Source organism: Onychomys torridus, chromosome 2, assembly GCF_903995425.1.
Source record: "Onychomys torridus chromosome 2, mOncTor1.1, whole genome shotgun sequence".
Classification (NCBI taxonomy): domain Eukaryota; kingdom Metazoa; phylum Chordata; class Mammalia; order Rodentia; family Cricetidae; genus Onychomys; species Onychomys torridus.
The window spans coordinates 149,047,331-149,061,560 of record NC_050444.1 but is presented as its reverse complement, the minus strand read 5'-3'; the positions used below and the strand labels follow the sequence as shown (position 1 = coordinate 149,061,560).

Genomic DNA, 14,230 nt, shown 5'->3' with positions numbered 1-14,230 from the left:
TTGTACACATTTCTTATTTACAGTTTTCATTATGTGTGATATATATATATATATAAATATATTGTATATATATGCAGCATTTTGTATGTTTATGTTACATTTTTATCATTTCAAAAATATGGATTTCATATTTCTTGGACTATTTTTTTAGCTGTTATTCGATTATGCATTTTGTATATCATAGGATTTAGTAATAAAAGCCTACCTGTGCACATGTCCCCAGTTTCACACGCTCCTTCCTTCTGGGAGTCTCCAGCCAGAAGAGAGGGTCAGATGGAGGGGCCCTTCCTCTTCGTCTTCACCGTGGCCTTGTTCAAGGGCGTCTTGTCCTGCACTTGAAGGTTGAGAATGAGCACAGTACTGTGAACAGAGGAGCTCATTCTGGCAGGCTGTTCGAGGACAGGAGGTATCCACAGGAGGTCTTACAAAACTGCTTGATGCTGAGAGCTAGGCCTGGAAAGGCTCACAAGGGCAATGGTGAGCCCTCACAGAGAGGCCAGTGAACAGAGTTCGAGGCTGGGACCCATGCAACCAAGACCTGGGCCAACTCTGCCCCTATTCTCCAGACAATCCTCTTCTCTGGATCCAACTCATACTGTCCCCAAAGGCAACAACATATCACTTCCCTACCGTACAACAGTGACAATATATTGGTACACTGTATACAGCCATGTGAGAGTGTCCAGGCCTTGGGGCAAGGGGGACCTGCAAACCAAGCCTTGTATTATCCAGGGAAGAGATCAAAAGGAAAATTTTCTTTCTTCCCTCCCTCCCTCGCTCCCTCCTCACAGCCAAATCTACTCCATTTTCTAGCAGTAAAATGCACAGTGTGGTCCTCACTGGTCTCAGCGGTTGCCTCAGAGCCTCAGGCTCTTCAGTAAGTGTCAAAGGCCCCAGATGTGGGGAAGGGTCACCCACCATCCCTGTCTTCAATCCCAGGAGCTCTGCTTCCTATGAATTAGAATTTCTTGTGTCTGTCTGGTATGGGTGTTTTGCCTTCATGTATGTCTGTGCACCACGTGTGCATACTTTTGTTTGTTTTTAAAGTTTTAAGAGCTAAGCTTCCTGGAGAACTTCCCAGTTTCAACAGAATCCATATACAAGCCCTGCCTATAGTCAGCCCTGGGATGCAGGCTACACCAGTGGGGAACTGGCCTCAGACACAATGATAACAGGATGCCAGAGGATCCAGCAATGCAATCAGATTGTAGTTTAGTGCACTGGAGAATGGTTATTATTTGTTGTTGTTATTTATTGGACAGGGTCTCACTGTGTAGCTCAGGCTATTCTTAAATTCACTATGCAGAACACCAGGATTACAGGTGGGCCCAATATTGTCTAAAGTCATTTTAAAATTAAGGCCAAACTTCTGGAATTCAGTTGAAGAGAGGGAGCAAGGGGTGGGGGTCAGGATCATGATGGAAAAAAAAACACAGAGACAGCTGACCCGAGCTAGTGGGATCTCACGGACTATGGACTGACAGCTGGGGAGCCTCCATAGGACCACACTAGGCCCTCTGAATGTGGGTGACAGTTGTGTGGCTTGATTTGTTTGTGGGTCCCCTGGCAATGGGACTGGAACTTATCCTGGACTGGTTTTGTAGAACCCATTCCCTATGGTGAGAAGCCTTACTCAACCTGGATGCAGTGGGGGGGAAGGCTTGGTCCTGCCCCAACTTGGTATGCCAGCCTGTGATACCCAAGGGAGGCCTTATTCCTTACCAGGAGTGGATAGGGGTGGGATGAGGGTAGGTGTGGGGAGAGCAGGAAAAGGGGAAAAAGGGGAAACAGTGGTTGGTATGTAAAACAAAAAAAAATTAAATAAATTTTTTAAAAAATCTCAAGCTTTGACAAAAACAACAACAAAAAACCAACTTAAAAGAGGAAGGGCTTATTTTTTCCTGACAGTTCAAAGGATTACAGTTCATCATGGCCAGGAGGACATCAGGTCACATCTCTGGTGTAGTCAGGAAGCAGAGAGAAAAGACATGGACGGGGCTGTGAAGCCTCAAGGCCCACTCCCATTGACTCACTTCCTCTCGCAAGGATCTACCTCCTAAAGGTTCTGCAACTTTCCCAAACAGCATTACCAGCTAGGGACCATGAGGCTATGAGGGACATTTCATATTCAAGTCACCATGGGGCTCATGTCTAAAACAAATCTTGAGGAAGGGCATGACACCTGGGGACACCTGGGGGACCACAAAGAAGAGGAAGACTTTCCTCAAGGTCAATGAGAGGAAAGGTGAGGTTTGGTGAGCCGTTAGTGTTAAGAGCAGGTGGCAGGGACTATTTATACTGGCCCCCTTCAATACTTGCAGGAGGAGGGGTGTGTTTCTGCAGAGGACGAATTCAGTGGAGGTGTGGTTCTGTCTGGTGGCCGGAGGAGAGAATGCCTCCTAAGGTTGTACCCTTGGTTTCCTAGAGTTAATGGACACAGTCCCTGGCCACCTGAGGGGAGCTTGCAGAGAAAGTCTTGGGGCCACCCGGCTGTCTCTGAGTTGATTGCCTGTCCCCAAATCTAGGTGCCATTTTGTTTTACAAATAAACAGAGCTGTTTTCTTATTTTTTTTTAAATAAGAATAAATAAATCTTTACAAACAACAAAAAAACTCAAGCTTTTAAAGACAGGATCTGCATTATCTATGCATCCTTTGCCTGGCACTTCGGTATGGTTGGTACAGCCCTGATCAAGAGACACTGTGGAACATTCAGGGCTGCCTCCACCCTGCTAGGCTTCCCTGCTGCTGGACACAGCACTAGGCACCAGAGCAAAGTCATGTGGGAGGGTGATAGGACAGTAGGGCGAAGCGACGGACAGTACCAAGCACACCCCAGGACTCCGTGTGTGCAGAGTTCCTTCTTAGCTTCCTGAACAGCTTCTGCCTGGAGCAAGGAGGAATCCTGGGGTTATTCCTCGATGGTGTAGGGGAATCATCCGGGCACCCTCTACCTTGCCCTCTTCCCTAAATCAGCATTCTGGATGAAGGCCCAGGCAATGCACTTTTTGAAGTTCCCTAGATGATCCTAGTGTGCAATCAAGGCTGATGCAAAAGAGTCATGGATGCCTTTGGGTCTCTGCGGCTGGCACATGTGTACAGAGGCATCAGCTGTGCCTCAGAGTGCACCTGCTGCAGAACACAGGCCAGGTGCTGGCAGCCTCCACACCCTGTGCATCCACAGCCTCCGGCAAGCCACCAGAATGTAGATGAGGGTTCTCAAGCTAAAAAGGTCACCTGGCCCCAAGGGCAATGTTCTATAAGCCTTTAAAAGGTTATTCCTGCCCCTAGAGAAAGCCAGGAGGCCAGGGATGCCTTCACAAGATTGCCATTCCCCAAAGTGGGCAGCTAGGAGGAACGGAGCTGCAGCAGGGCCCTTCCAAGAGCTCTCTCTTTAGGAGGGTAGCTGTTGGCAGGTGGGAGGAGCACTTCCTGTCCACAGGTAACTGCTGCCCTGTGGAGTTACAGCAAGAGAGTGAGGGAGGGGAAAGCAGGCGAGAACGAGGAAGGGAGCTGTCCTTGTCGGGGTTATCATCACTGTGATGAAACACCAAAGGAACTTGGGGAGGGAAGGGTTTATTCAGCTTACACTTCCACATCACTGTTCATCACTGAAGGAAGCCAAGACAGGAACTTAAAACACGGCAGGAACCCGGAGGCAGGAGCTGATGCAGAGGCCATGGAGGAATGCTGCTTACCAGCTTGCTCTCCTTGCCTCACTCACCCTGCTTTCTTATAGAACCCAGGACCACTAGCCAGGGGTGGCCCCTCCCACAATGGAAAGGACCCTCCCACATCAATCACTAATTAAGAAAATGCCCTACAGGCTTGCCTGCAGCCTGGCTTTATGGAGGCGTTTTTCTCAGTTGAGGTTCCCATCTCTCCGACGACTCTAGCTTGTGTTGAGTCGACAGAAGACCACCCAGCATGAGAAGAGTGAGGACAGGGAAGGAAGGAAAATTAACAAAAAGATGGATGAACCAGGAGAAGAAGCAAGATGAGGAACGAGTGTCTTTCAGACCTGGCTACTCTAAGCACGGCTCTCAGGCGTGCAGCATTGACATCACCTGGAATACGTCGAAATGCAGGCTCTCTGGCCCCACCCCAGACCCACTGAGTCTGTATTCTAGCATGATTCTAACACCCAAGTGATTTGTGTGTGCATTATCATTGGGGAAGCCCTACGGTAAAATAGCAATGCCTCCTGGGTCTAGCTAGCTCTGTGCAGTCACACACAGGACTTCATAAATCAGCATGCTGCTGTGTGGCTGTAATCCCAGCACTCAGGAGGCTCTGGGGTTTCAGAACAATGGACTACAGACGGAGGCCTTGTATCAAAAAATTAGAGGCTGGGCGGTGGTGGCGCACGCCTTTAATCTCAGCACTCGGGAGGCGGAGCCAGGTGGATCTCTGTGAGTTTGAGGCCAGCCTGGTCTACCAAGTGAGTTCCAGGAAAGGCACAAAGAGAGACCCTATCTCGAAAAAAAAAAAATTAGAAGTACATTTAAAAAACTTTAATAACAATGTCTGGATTTGAGTCTGGGCATGTCTGCGAAAGTTTAACTGAAGGATAAAGACTCACTCTGAATGTGGGTGACACTGTCTCAAGGACTAGGGGACCAGCCTGAGTAAGACAGGAGGAAGGAGAAAACCAACTGAGTACCAGCATTCACCTGCTTCCTGTGACTGCAGAGTGACAGGCATCTCACGCTCACTCTGGCTACCACATCCATGAACTGTCCCGACCACCACACTGTCCCCATCACGATGGAGGACATGCTCACACTGATTTGCCATTCCTTCTGTCAGATATTCTAGTCAAGTAACAAGAAAAGTAACTGATCCCATGCCCCAATTCAATTAAATCAGAGCTTTTAAGATTCAAGCTGGGCATGACCCCAGTGTGGGACCTGTGTCTGCTCCCAGGTAGCCTAATGTCCATCTGGGGATCAAGACAGAACTGTGAGCAGCTTGGGACATCTTCAGAGTGTCGGAGGACCATCACACAGACCATCAGAGCTCAGGGCCTCAGCCCAGCCCCAACAGTGAATTCTGGAAGGTATGGTGAGCCCCGTCCTTCTCACCACCTTGGAGTAGCCTGTTTCATGGTCTACTTGGAGAGACAATCATTACTAGGTGGAGTATCAGGATGATTGAAAAGGCCTGATGTAACTTTCCAGTACATTGCCAGCCTCTGCCCAATGTGACCCAGGACCAGGGTACTCCAGGCCAGACAGTCCCCAGGATCAGTATGATCAGAAGCCCCCAGGCTGCCCGGTTATACCAGGCTACCTCATCATTCCAAAGCCCTAGCTTGGGGGAATCTGAAGTTCACAAAGAGCCCAGCTCTGTGAGAAGCAATAATTCCATTTAATTGGATAAGTTTCTTTATCCCTTCCCTCCCTCTTCCTCATGCTTTGCCCCAACCCCAGTCAGGAAGCCAGTCTGAATGGGAGGCCCCGGATGCACAGAACTTCAAGGAAGGGGCCCTGGGAAGCAAGCAAGAGGCCCAGGCATCCTGGTAAGGGATCAGGGGCTGGAGGAGGGAAGGGAGCCCAGGAGGATTCCATCTAGAAACGTGGCAGACATTATCAACACCTGGGGAAAGAGCGGATGTGTGGTCGTTTAATTTCGTCTCGGTTCTTGGTCAGCTCTTCCTCTCGCCATTGCTGTGGTCTGTTAGAGACAGCATCCAACTTAGAAACTGATGCTTTCTCACAACGGGAGTTGGAAGTCGGAAAGGCGAGGCAAGGATGGGGAAGTGAGAGCATGGAGGAAGGGACACAGGTCCTCCCTGCCCTGGGGACCATGGTTCCAGCTGGGTCCTGCCTTGTCTGCTGATGAATACAGAGCCTACAAGTCCATGGTTAATGAGTGATTCATGAGTGGTTTCCATGTTCCTGCTGTATGATAACAAGTCATAGCGGAGGGCAGGGGTGCTCAGAGAATATCCCTGTGTTTCTGTTGCAGGCACCTCCAAGATTCCTGCCTGTCAGAAGTCAAGGGCAACTGGAGGTCAGGGCCCGAGGACCAGGCCTCAGAGCTCTGGCTGACAGGCTTCTAAGCAAGGAATTCACCACAGGCTGTCTTGGCAGTAGGCTGGGGCCTCCACATCAGAGTCCATGTTTCAAGTTCCCTTAACTCTGGGGAGGCGAGTCACCAAAGCCAACTTGGAGGCTGACATAGACAGAGCCAGAGAACTCTGCCCGCTCCTCTTTTCTGTTCAGGAACACACGGGAGAGGCAGGGGTGGCCAGTCTCCAGAAGGCAGCTCCAGACAGTATGTGACCCTGGGCTGGGTGACAGAGGAAAGGCGTGTTCTGCTGATGGGTGTCCTGGGGAGCAGGGTCTGGGGCCTGGCTGGATGAGCCTCGCCGCCAGCTTCTGGGGCATCACTAGATGGCTGGGATCCACTTGTTGTCCTCATTGTACAGGAAAGACTGCTTCCCTGGGATCTCTGGCTTGTATGTGGCTGGAGAGAAAGAAAGAAACAATATCAAAAGAGAACAAGGTGGCTGCAGGGGCCGCAGAGCTGGGAAGGGTGAGGGAGCCCTGCTCCTGCCCTGCAGCCTACAGGGGCTGAGACAGGGAGAGGAGGCGACTGGACTTGTGTTACATGGCTCTTTTTTTTTTTTAAGGGTAGGGGCAGAGGTCACCTTCAGGTATCTTCCTCTACCCATCTCCACTTCTAATTTATTTTGAGATAAGGTCCCCCACCAAAGCTTCAGCTCTGTGTCTCCGTCCTGGGTCACAGGCTCACACCATTGATTCTGGCGTTTGCATGGGTGCTGGGGACCCAAGCCTGGTCCTCGAGCTTTTGTGGCAAGCACTTGACCTACTGGGCCATCCTCCCAGCCCTGTTTTGTGGTTCTTAACCTCGGCCTCTGAGCTGTGGCTTCTGACTCTTCGACCCTTTATAACTTCTATAACAGAACCAACTTTACAATACTGCTTTCTAGAACATTTCAAGTAAAACAGTATTCTTGAAGAAGAGAGGGTTTAGATGGTAGGATTTTGTGTTAGTCCAAAAATTCCCCCAAAACTGAAAGGCACAGCCATGACAAGACATATTTCTCTAGCAAACAAGACTCGGGAGCCACTGTCCCAGGATCTCTCCCGCGTCCTCTCAGGAAGCTGAGGAGAGCCCGTGGGTCCAGGCTGACTTGTGCCTGCTGGAGGAGGAGGACAGATGTGTACACGTGTACCCTCCCAGCACACCCTCGGGATCATCTTGATGGAGGTGACCGCAGCAACAGAAATGGCCTGTTGGAGCACTGCCTTGGGGTCTATTCTCAGGAACCTCTCGTGCTCAAGACACCATTCCCAGAGGATCTAGCCAAACAGCCAGGCCAGGAGCCACACCCATCCCCAGGCCTCCAGAGCTCTAACAGTGTTAGACACTGTTCTCCTGCCCTGCTCAGATGCCCTCCAGGGCAAGACTGAGGCCTCACTGACCTGATTGTCATACATCTGCAAAACCAAAGCTGGGGGCCTGGCCTCCCTCCTCAGCAACCCGACCACTTCCTTGCCTGTGGATGAAAGAGCGAGGGAGGGGCTCTCTCCTGCCAGACTGATGCCTCTGAAGGCCAGCACTTGTCCCTAAGTCACCTCAGCCCTCAGCAGCTGCCCAGAATGGGGGTGTCAACCGTGCTTGCCTAATGGCTGAGCCTGAAAGACAAGGTGACCACCTTGCCAGTTTCGCTTTCCGGTTCCTGTGCACACGGCACATGCCACCAGCTCTGGCCATTGTCAGAGAGAGGCAAGGGGGCTTTAGAGAGCTGCAGATGGGTGGGGAAGCCTAGAGACTACCCGTCACTGTGGAGTGAGCCTATCCTGGTGGTGTGGGCCCCTCAGGGTGCTAGCTCCTGGAGATCTAGACGTAATGAGCAAGTTCCTTCATCTCATGGGTCGGGAGGAAGGGCTGAGAAGCTTCCAAAAACACTCCCTCAGTCTCTGGTATCCATCATAAGCAAGGCACACCACCTGGAGACTCAGCCTGACCACAAACGCCCCAAGCATAGACAGCTTGCCCTTCAGACCTTATCTACCTTTAACAATCCTTGGCCAGTCTAGACTAGAGGCTTCAATGTCTTTAAGAATAAGAAGTTGTAAGAGTATCTTACAAATGCCTGACCCTTTCCTCCTAAAACAACATCTGGGGCTGGAAAAATGGCACAGTAAGGTGCCAGCCGCACAAGTATGAGGTCCTGATTTCAGCTCCCCGAGACCAAGGAACAAAACAGGGTAATGGCATGCACCTGCAACCCTCACACAGGCAGGCGGGCGGCATGAAGACAGGCCGTCCTGGAGGCTCCCTGGCCAGCTGCCTAGCAGAATCAGTGAGGGAGCTTCAGGTCCAGGGAGAGACTTTGTCTCCAAAACTAAAATCGAGGTGTTGAGATGACTCGAGCACTTACTGCCAGGCCTGACAGCCTGAGTTCGATCCCCAGAACCCACAGGCTGTCTGTCCTCCAACATCCGCACAGGTCATGGAATGCGCGTGCGCGCATGCACACACACACACACACACACACACACACACACACACACGCACACGCGAGTGTGTGCAAGCAATATAAGAGGAGGGAGGAGAAGAGAAGAGGAATGGGGGGGGGGGGGGGGGGGGGGAGGGGATCTGTGAGGTACATACTTCAGTCAGTGAAGTCACTACTACCCAGAGCCTCTGACCTCTTGGACCTCCCAGCCTTGGTTTCAAACCCAAAGCCTTCTTTATATTCAGAAACAAAACATTTTTGTGCTCTGAAACTGTGAGCTCATGACCTGCTAAGCCCACCTCACCCTTGTAACCTGTTTAGCAAACAGCCCATAAACTGGTGGTATTTGATGGCCTCGGAATGACAAACCATTGTGGAAGATTTGGGGTCACAGTTCTCTGACCTGGGCCGGGCAGGCTTGGTTTGGATGACAGTACTGGCCACCGGCTGGTATTGGACACAAATGACGCACTGGAGATGAAATGCTTAGGGGGTCCCTCGTAGTCCACAATCTCGTACTGACCAGGACCAGGAAGAGGTGGCTTTGGGGGCAGAGGCAGAGGATGGGCAGAAAAGTTCAGGAGCGTACCTTTCCTTTAGAAAAGACAAGATGCAAAGACATCACCACAGCAGTTCTGTGGAGGAAATGGGAGAGTCTAAAGTGCAGGTGATGCCTGCCACCCTCCCCCAAGCCCACCCTGTCCCCTACCACCCTACCCCCAGGCTCACCCTGGGCAGTATCTATCCTAGCTCAGTTGCTTGTGAGCCCAGCCAGAACCTCTAGGCCTTGGTTTCCCTGTCTGTACAATGACAACCATACCTCACAGGCATGTCAGGGTTGAAAGGAGGTGTGGTACCTAAAACAAGGTCCTCAGGGCAGTGAGAGCACAGACACATTTCTGTTATAGATGCCTGTGGCTGAACTCACTGGGAAAAGCAGACAGCATTGATTGTATGTTCTGGCTGTGATCAATTGGTAGAGTCTGGCTAAAGCTCGGAGAACTCAAGCCTGGGTGAAAGATGCCTTGATGAGCCACTTGTGATGTCTGCATGGCCAGGGAAGAGGAAGCCTCATCCTGCCCTCTAGGGATTTGCTGTCCTACAACTGCCAGAGATGTCTATTGACCAGAATCCTGGTCGCTTTCCCTTAAGGCTGGAGGCGGGGTGGAGAAGTGCGGGGCTGGAATCTAGAACTTGCACAGGACAGTTACTGCTTATTTGTAACTGTTTCAGACTGCCATCTTTCCTTCCGGAAAGGGAAACACTTACGTAGGACTAAGCCTACTTAACAATTCTGGAACACAGTTTGCTCATGTGTAAGTTGGGGGAGTTGGGTAAGAGGACCTTTGAGGACTGCTCCCTCACCTCAACCCACAGTTAGGATGGTTACCAGGTGTCAGGGTCATTTGGGGAGTCAAGTCACTCTGCAGGTGAAGGGCCACCTCCCACCTGAAGTTACTTCTGGGGTCTCTCATGGAAAGGGGAGTGAGGTTCTCAGAGCCCAGAACATCCCAGAAGGGACACTGTGCCTGAAACCCTAGGGGAGTCCTGGCTTTGGAGACTCTGCTGACCTTAGGCCTTTACCTTCTTAACTCCAGAGAGCCAGGACATCTAGAGGTGTCTAGTCAAGCTCCTTATTTGCTAAAGGAGCCGGTGTCCAGAGAGACGGAAGCATACATAAAGTCAGAACCAGTTGCAGACTTGTAGCCCTGTAGTATGGGGTCTCTTAGTACCAGCAATTTGGAGACACACCATGACAGGGGTGTCTGGGTTTCAGAGACACCTGCACAGAGTGTGAATTCTAGTCACTCCACTGACTGGCTGTTGGGGTCTCAGACAAAGACCCTGTACCTGGAGCAGGGAGTGAGAACCTCTACTCTTTATAGGGGAGCTATGAAAACAAAATAAAAACAACAGAGAAGATCTGTGAAGCGTCATCCATAGAGCGAGTGTACAGCCAGTGGCCACACCAGCGCCACTCTGGGGTGTGGGGATTTGCCCACTGCTGGGGAGGCCGTGGGATGCCACCTTGCCCTGCTGGAGGTCAAACCTTGCAACAGCTGGCTTGGACGTTTATATGAGAACAAAGGTACCCACAGGAAGAAGGTAGAATGTACCCTTCTACTCTGCATGGAGGACCTGGCTTTAGAGTGTGGTCAAGAGCCTTTCTCCTTATAAATAAATGCTACCTCACCCCTGTTCTGGCTGTGACTCCCTCCCCAAGGCACCCTGAGAAATTTCATGTGTGCGTGTGACTGGCCACATTTTGAGACAGATCGGACTCCTGGAAGTCACAAGTGGAATGAGCCAACTACCAGATGAAGCCATTCATTGTTCTGGGTCTCCCAAGCCCAAGAGTCCCACATTATTTCCAGGGACGACCATGAGGTGTCTGCTTGCCCAAGTAGGGGCAGCTGCTGAAGGCTGATGCAGGCTGGACCCACGTCACATACCTGCACGTTTGGTTGGAGCGGCCCCTTCCTGCATCCTATCATAGTACTAGGGATAGTACCACATCCTCAGCAGAATGTCAGGGTCTCTAGTGAGCACCAGCTTTGTGTGCAGCTCTGGTCAAGCACAAGGGCTGGGTAGTCCACGGCTAGAGTCCAGCTGTGGCTGAAAGTCCCCTTCCCTGCTCACTGGCTACATGTCTACAGGAAATCTGACCTCCCCAGACCACATGCTAGGAGTAACTAGGTTTTGCTCTTATGCCTACCAGGAAGTCTGTTAGGGGAGTTTAAAAGTCCTTGGAGCTGGAGAGGTGGCTCAGAGGTTAAGAGCACCACTGACTGCTCTTCCAGAGGTCCTGAGTTCAATTCCCAGCATCCACATGGTGACTTACAACCATCTGTAATGAGATCTGGCACCCTTTTCTGTATACATAATAAATAAATAAATCTTTAAAAAAAAAAAAAAAAAAGTCCTGAGCACAAATAGAGACACATGTCTGTAATCCCAGCACTCAGGAAGCTGAAGCAGGAGAATTGCCACAGATCTGAAGCTCGGTGGACTGTATGGAGAGTGTCCAGGCAGCCTGGGCTACACCACAAAGCCCTCTAACATGAGAGCAGAGACAATTCCCACCAGGGGATCCAAACCTGCACCCTGGAAGAGGTCAGCAGGGAACCTTCAGGTAGGGAGAGCAGAGAAAGGCACTCCAGCAGTGGGCACATGGGGCAGACAGAGTAGAGAGAGCAGCCTCAACCCTTTTGCGGTATCCGGGCTCCATCAACTTCTTTGCCCCCTCCCATTTCTCTGTAGTTCAGCTTGGGGCTAGTGGCCTCAAAGCTGAGTAAGGCAAGATCACCACCCCTAAAGAGTGAGGCAGGTAGAAAGCATGGTAGGCTTGTGTGTGTGTGTGTGTGTGTGTGTGTGTGTGTGTGTGTGCAAACACACGCACACACGTGCACATGCAGGAGAAGACTCACCAGGGGAGGGGCCCAACAGGTGGCTGTGCAAGGGTGGAGCTGAGTTTAGGGAAGTGCTCCTTCAGGAAGGAAGAGCAGGCAAGGCACGGGGCTGAGAGAAGTGCTGTTCTGGGTCTTTCTGGGAGGGAAAGTATGGCTGACCTGACCGAGAGGCCGTAATGTAATCAGAGCTCCCTCTTAACTTCACACTTAAAGGGTCTGTGGGGAATGGGGAGAGAACCGTGAGAAATGAGAGAACAACCTGGAAATAATGGAGTGGGGGTGGGGGGCTGAAGGCAGACAGTATCATTTTTTTTCCTGTGTCCCAAACTCTGTGTGTGTGTGTGTGTGTGTGTGTGTGTGTGTGTGTGTGTGTGTGTGTCGGGGGAGGGGGGCGTAGTGTGCAAAGAAGGTGATGGACTCCAGACACCAAACTTGCCCTTACCCAGGGCTGGTTCCTGGTGGCATGGTGCAAATGGGAAATCACAGAGGTCCAGTGGTCACAGCCAGGATGTGTGTGACCAGCGTGGGTTTGGGGGCTTAGTAATGAATGAAAACATCCATCAAGCTCCCAGTAGCCACAGTGGGGATTATGCACAATCCAGCTTCCTAGGGAGCCCTTTGTCAGTGGCTCAGAGATAATGGATGTCTTCAAGGTCTTCTCAGGTCACTTGTAGAAGGCATCTAGGACCCCTAGGACACTCCCAGGCACAGGTTCTCTGCCTGGGGGATTCCCAGGTTTGGGAGGGATAAAGGGGCAATTTCTCACAATTCCTCTCCACATTAAAGAGCCGCTGACTGCCTCTGGGGTGGAATGCAGTATCTACCTCTTCTTCAGGGTAGGGGCAGTGACAGATGAGCTGCCTGGGAAGATGCATCCCACAGCGAATTGACAATCCCCAGGAACTTTAGGTGGGCCCAGCATAATTGGCCCAGTGTAATTACTGAATTGGAGCCGGGCCAAGGGGCTTGATTCTTGGGCTACCCTTGACAGGACGGCATGCTATGCAAAGCCTTTGGCTTAGAGACTCCAGGAAGTGGTCAGAGAGGAGTCTGGGTGTTCCTCCACCTGGCGGAGGTGGCACTGGGAGGACCCCATTCTGATCTCAAAGCCCTCACCATGCCTTGCCCTGCCTCACTGAGTCACCCCTAGGATGGGTACTGAGGAACTCGAGAAGTGAAACCCTGGCTAACACTCGCAAGCCAACAAATCCTCCTAGCTTTGAGTCAGCTGGGCAGCCGAAGGCCGAGAACACCCACAACACATTCCTCAGCCGCATCTCACGAGGCACAAGCGCCAGCCTCCAGTGTGGCAGTGCCCTACAGCTACCATTACAGAAAGCTCAGCAGTGGGTCCTCCTTGTTGAAGCTTCCAGGTCCGGGCTGTGGGTTTGAGGCACCATGCGAAAGCACAGCTGTACCCTATTTCAGTAGGCTATAGAATAATCTCAGCTGTAGTGAGTAAGAGCCAGATGTCTGAGAGGACAGACGTCTCCCAGTTTGAACATTAGGTAATGCATCCAAACATCACATGGCCTCCATAAATATGCGCGGCTCTTAGGCGTCAGCTGGGAAAAGTAACAACCGTTTCCAAGTTCTGCTTCATTCAGCCTCGCAGGAGTCACAGCGGAGAAAATCAAGTCCACTCAGCAAGGAGGCAAGAAGAGAGACTCCATGGAGGATAATCCTCTGCCCCTTACTGCAGCATTCCCCAGGGAGACCAAGGAACAGTTCCTATGCAGAGGGGACTCGAGCCAGCCTGAAGGAAGGAGTCTCTGACCTTTAGAGTGGATGTAGCCCTGGTGGCCCGCCCCAGGGCCTGGGAAGGATCCTCTAGAATCCCACAGTGGGACCACAGAGGGAACTTACTAGTAGCTTCCATCTAAGCCTGAGTCCCTTCTCCAGCTCCCATTTGACTTCACAGAGTCCAGATTCCTGCCCCATGCCCCAGGCTGACAGCCAGATGGTGCCCAATGTTTCCAGAGCCCTAGCAGTTGCCTGGATGTCTAGCCCACTGCAGCTGTGGCCGTGACACCTGCCTGGCCTCTGGGGAGGGGCTCAGGTGTCCACACACTCAGCCCCCACCCTGGGGGTCGCCCTTGCCATGGTTGGACCTGCAAGGGAGGTGGGGGGTGGGGGGGAGGGGTGCAACAGGATTGAAGGCTCAGACGATGACAAGATCAACATCATGTGCAATTAGTTCTACAAGTTCCACAGCCATCCGAGGAATTCTCAAGCACTGAAGGCCTTTGAGTCTCTTAGATGAAAGTAACATTAGAAATGATGTATAGCAGGGCTGGAGAGGGGGTTCAGGGGCAAGGAGTTAGGTT

At 51.5% G+C, this 14,230-nt stretch overlaps 1 protein-coding gene across 4 annotated transcripts in view; it reads right to left on the bottom strand.

Moving 5' to 3' along the window:
* Positions 1-5,350: 5,350 nt before the first annotated feature.
* Stpg1 (sperm tail PG-rich repeat containing 1) overlaps positions 5,351-14,230 on the bottom strand; it is a 44,548-nt gene continuing 35,668 nt past the window's right edge. For all 4 annotated transcript variants that reach the window (XM_036178042.1, XM_036178041.1, XM_036178040.1 and 1 more), the window contains 2 exons: positions 8,897-9,087; positions 5,351-6,470 (listed from right to left, as the gene is read on the bottom strand). In XM_036178042.1, the coding sequence (XP_036033935.1) occupies positions 6,394-6,470; positions 8,897-9,087 (268 nt within the window). In that variant the 3' untranslated portion in view covers positions 5,351-6,393. The remainder of the gene's footprint in view (positions 6,471-8,896; positions 9,088-14,230) is intronic.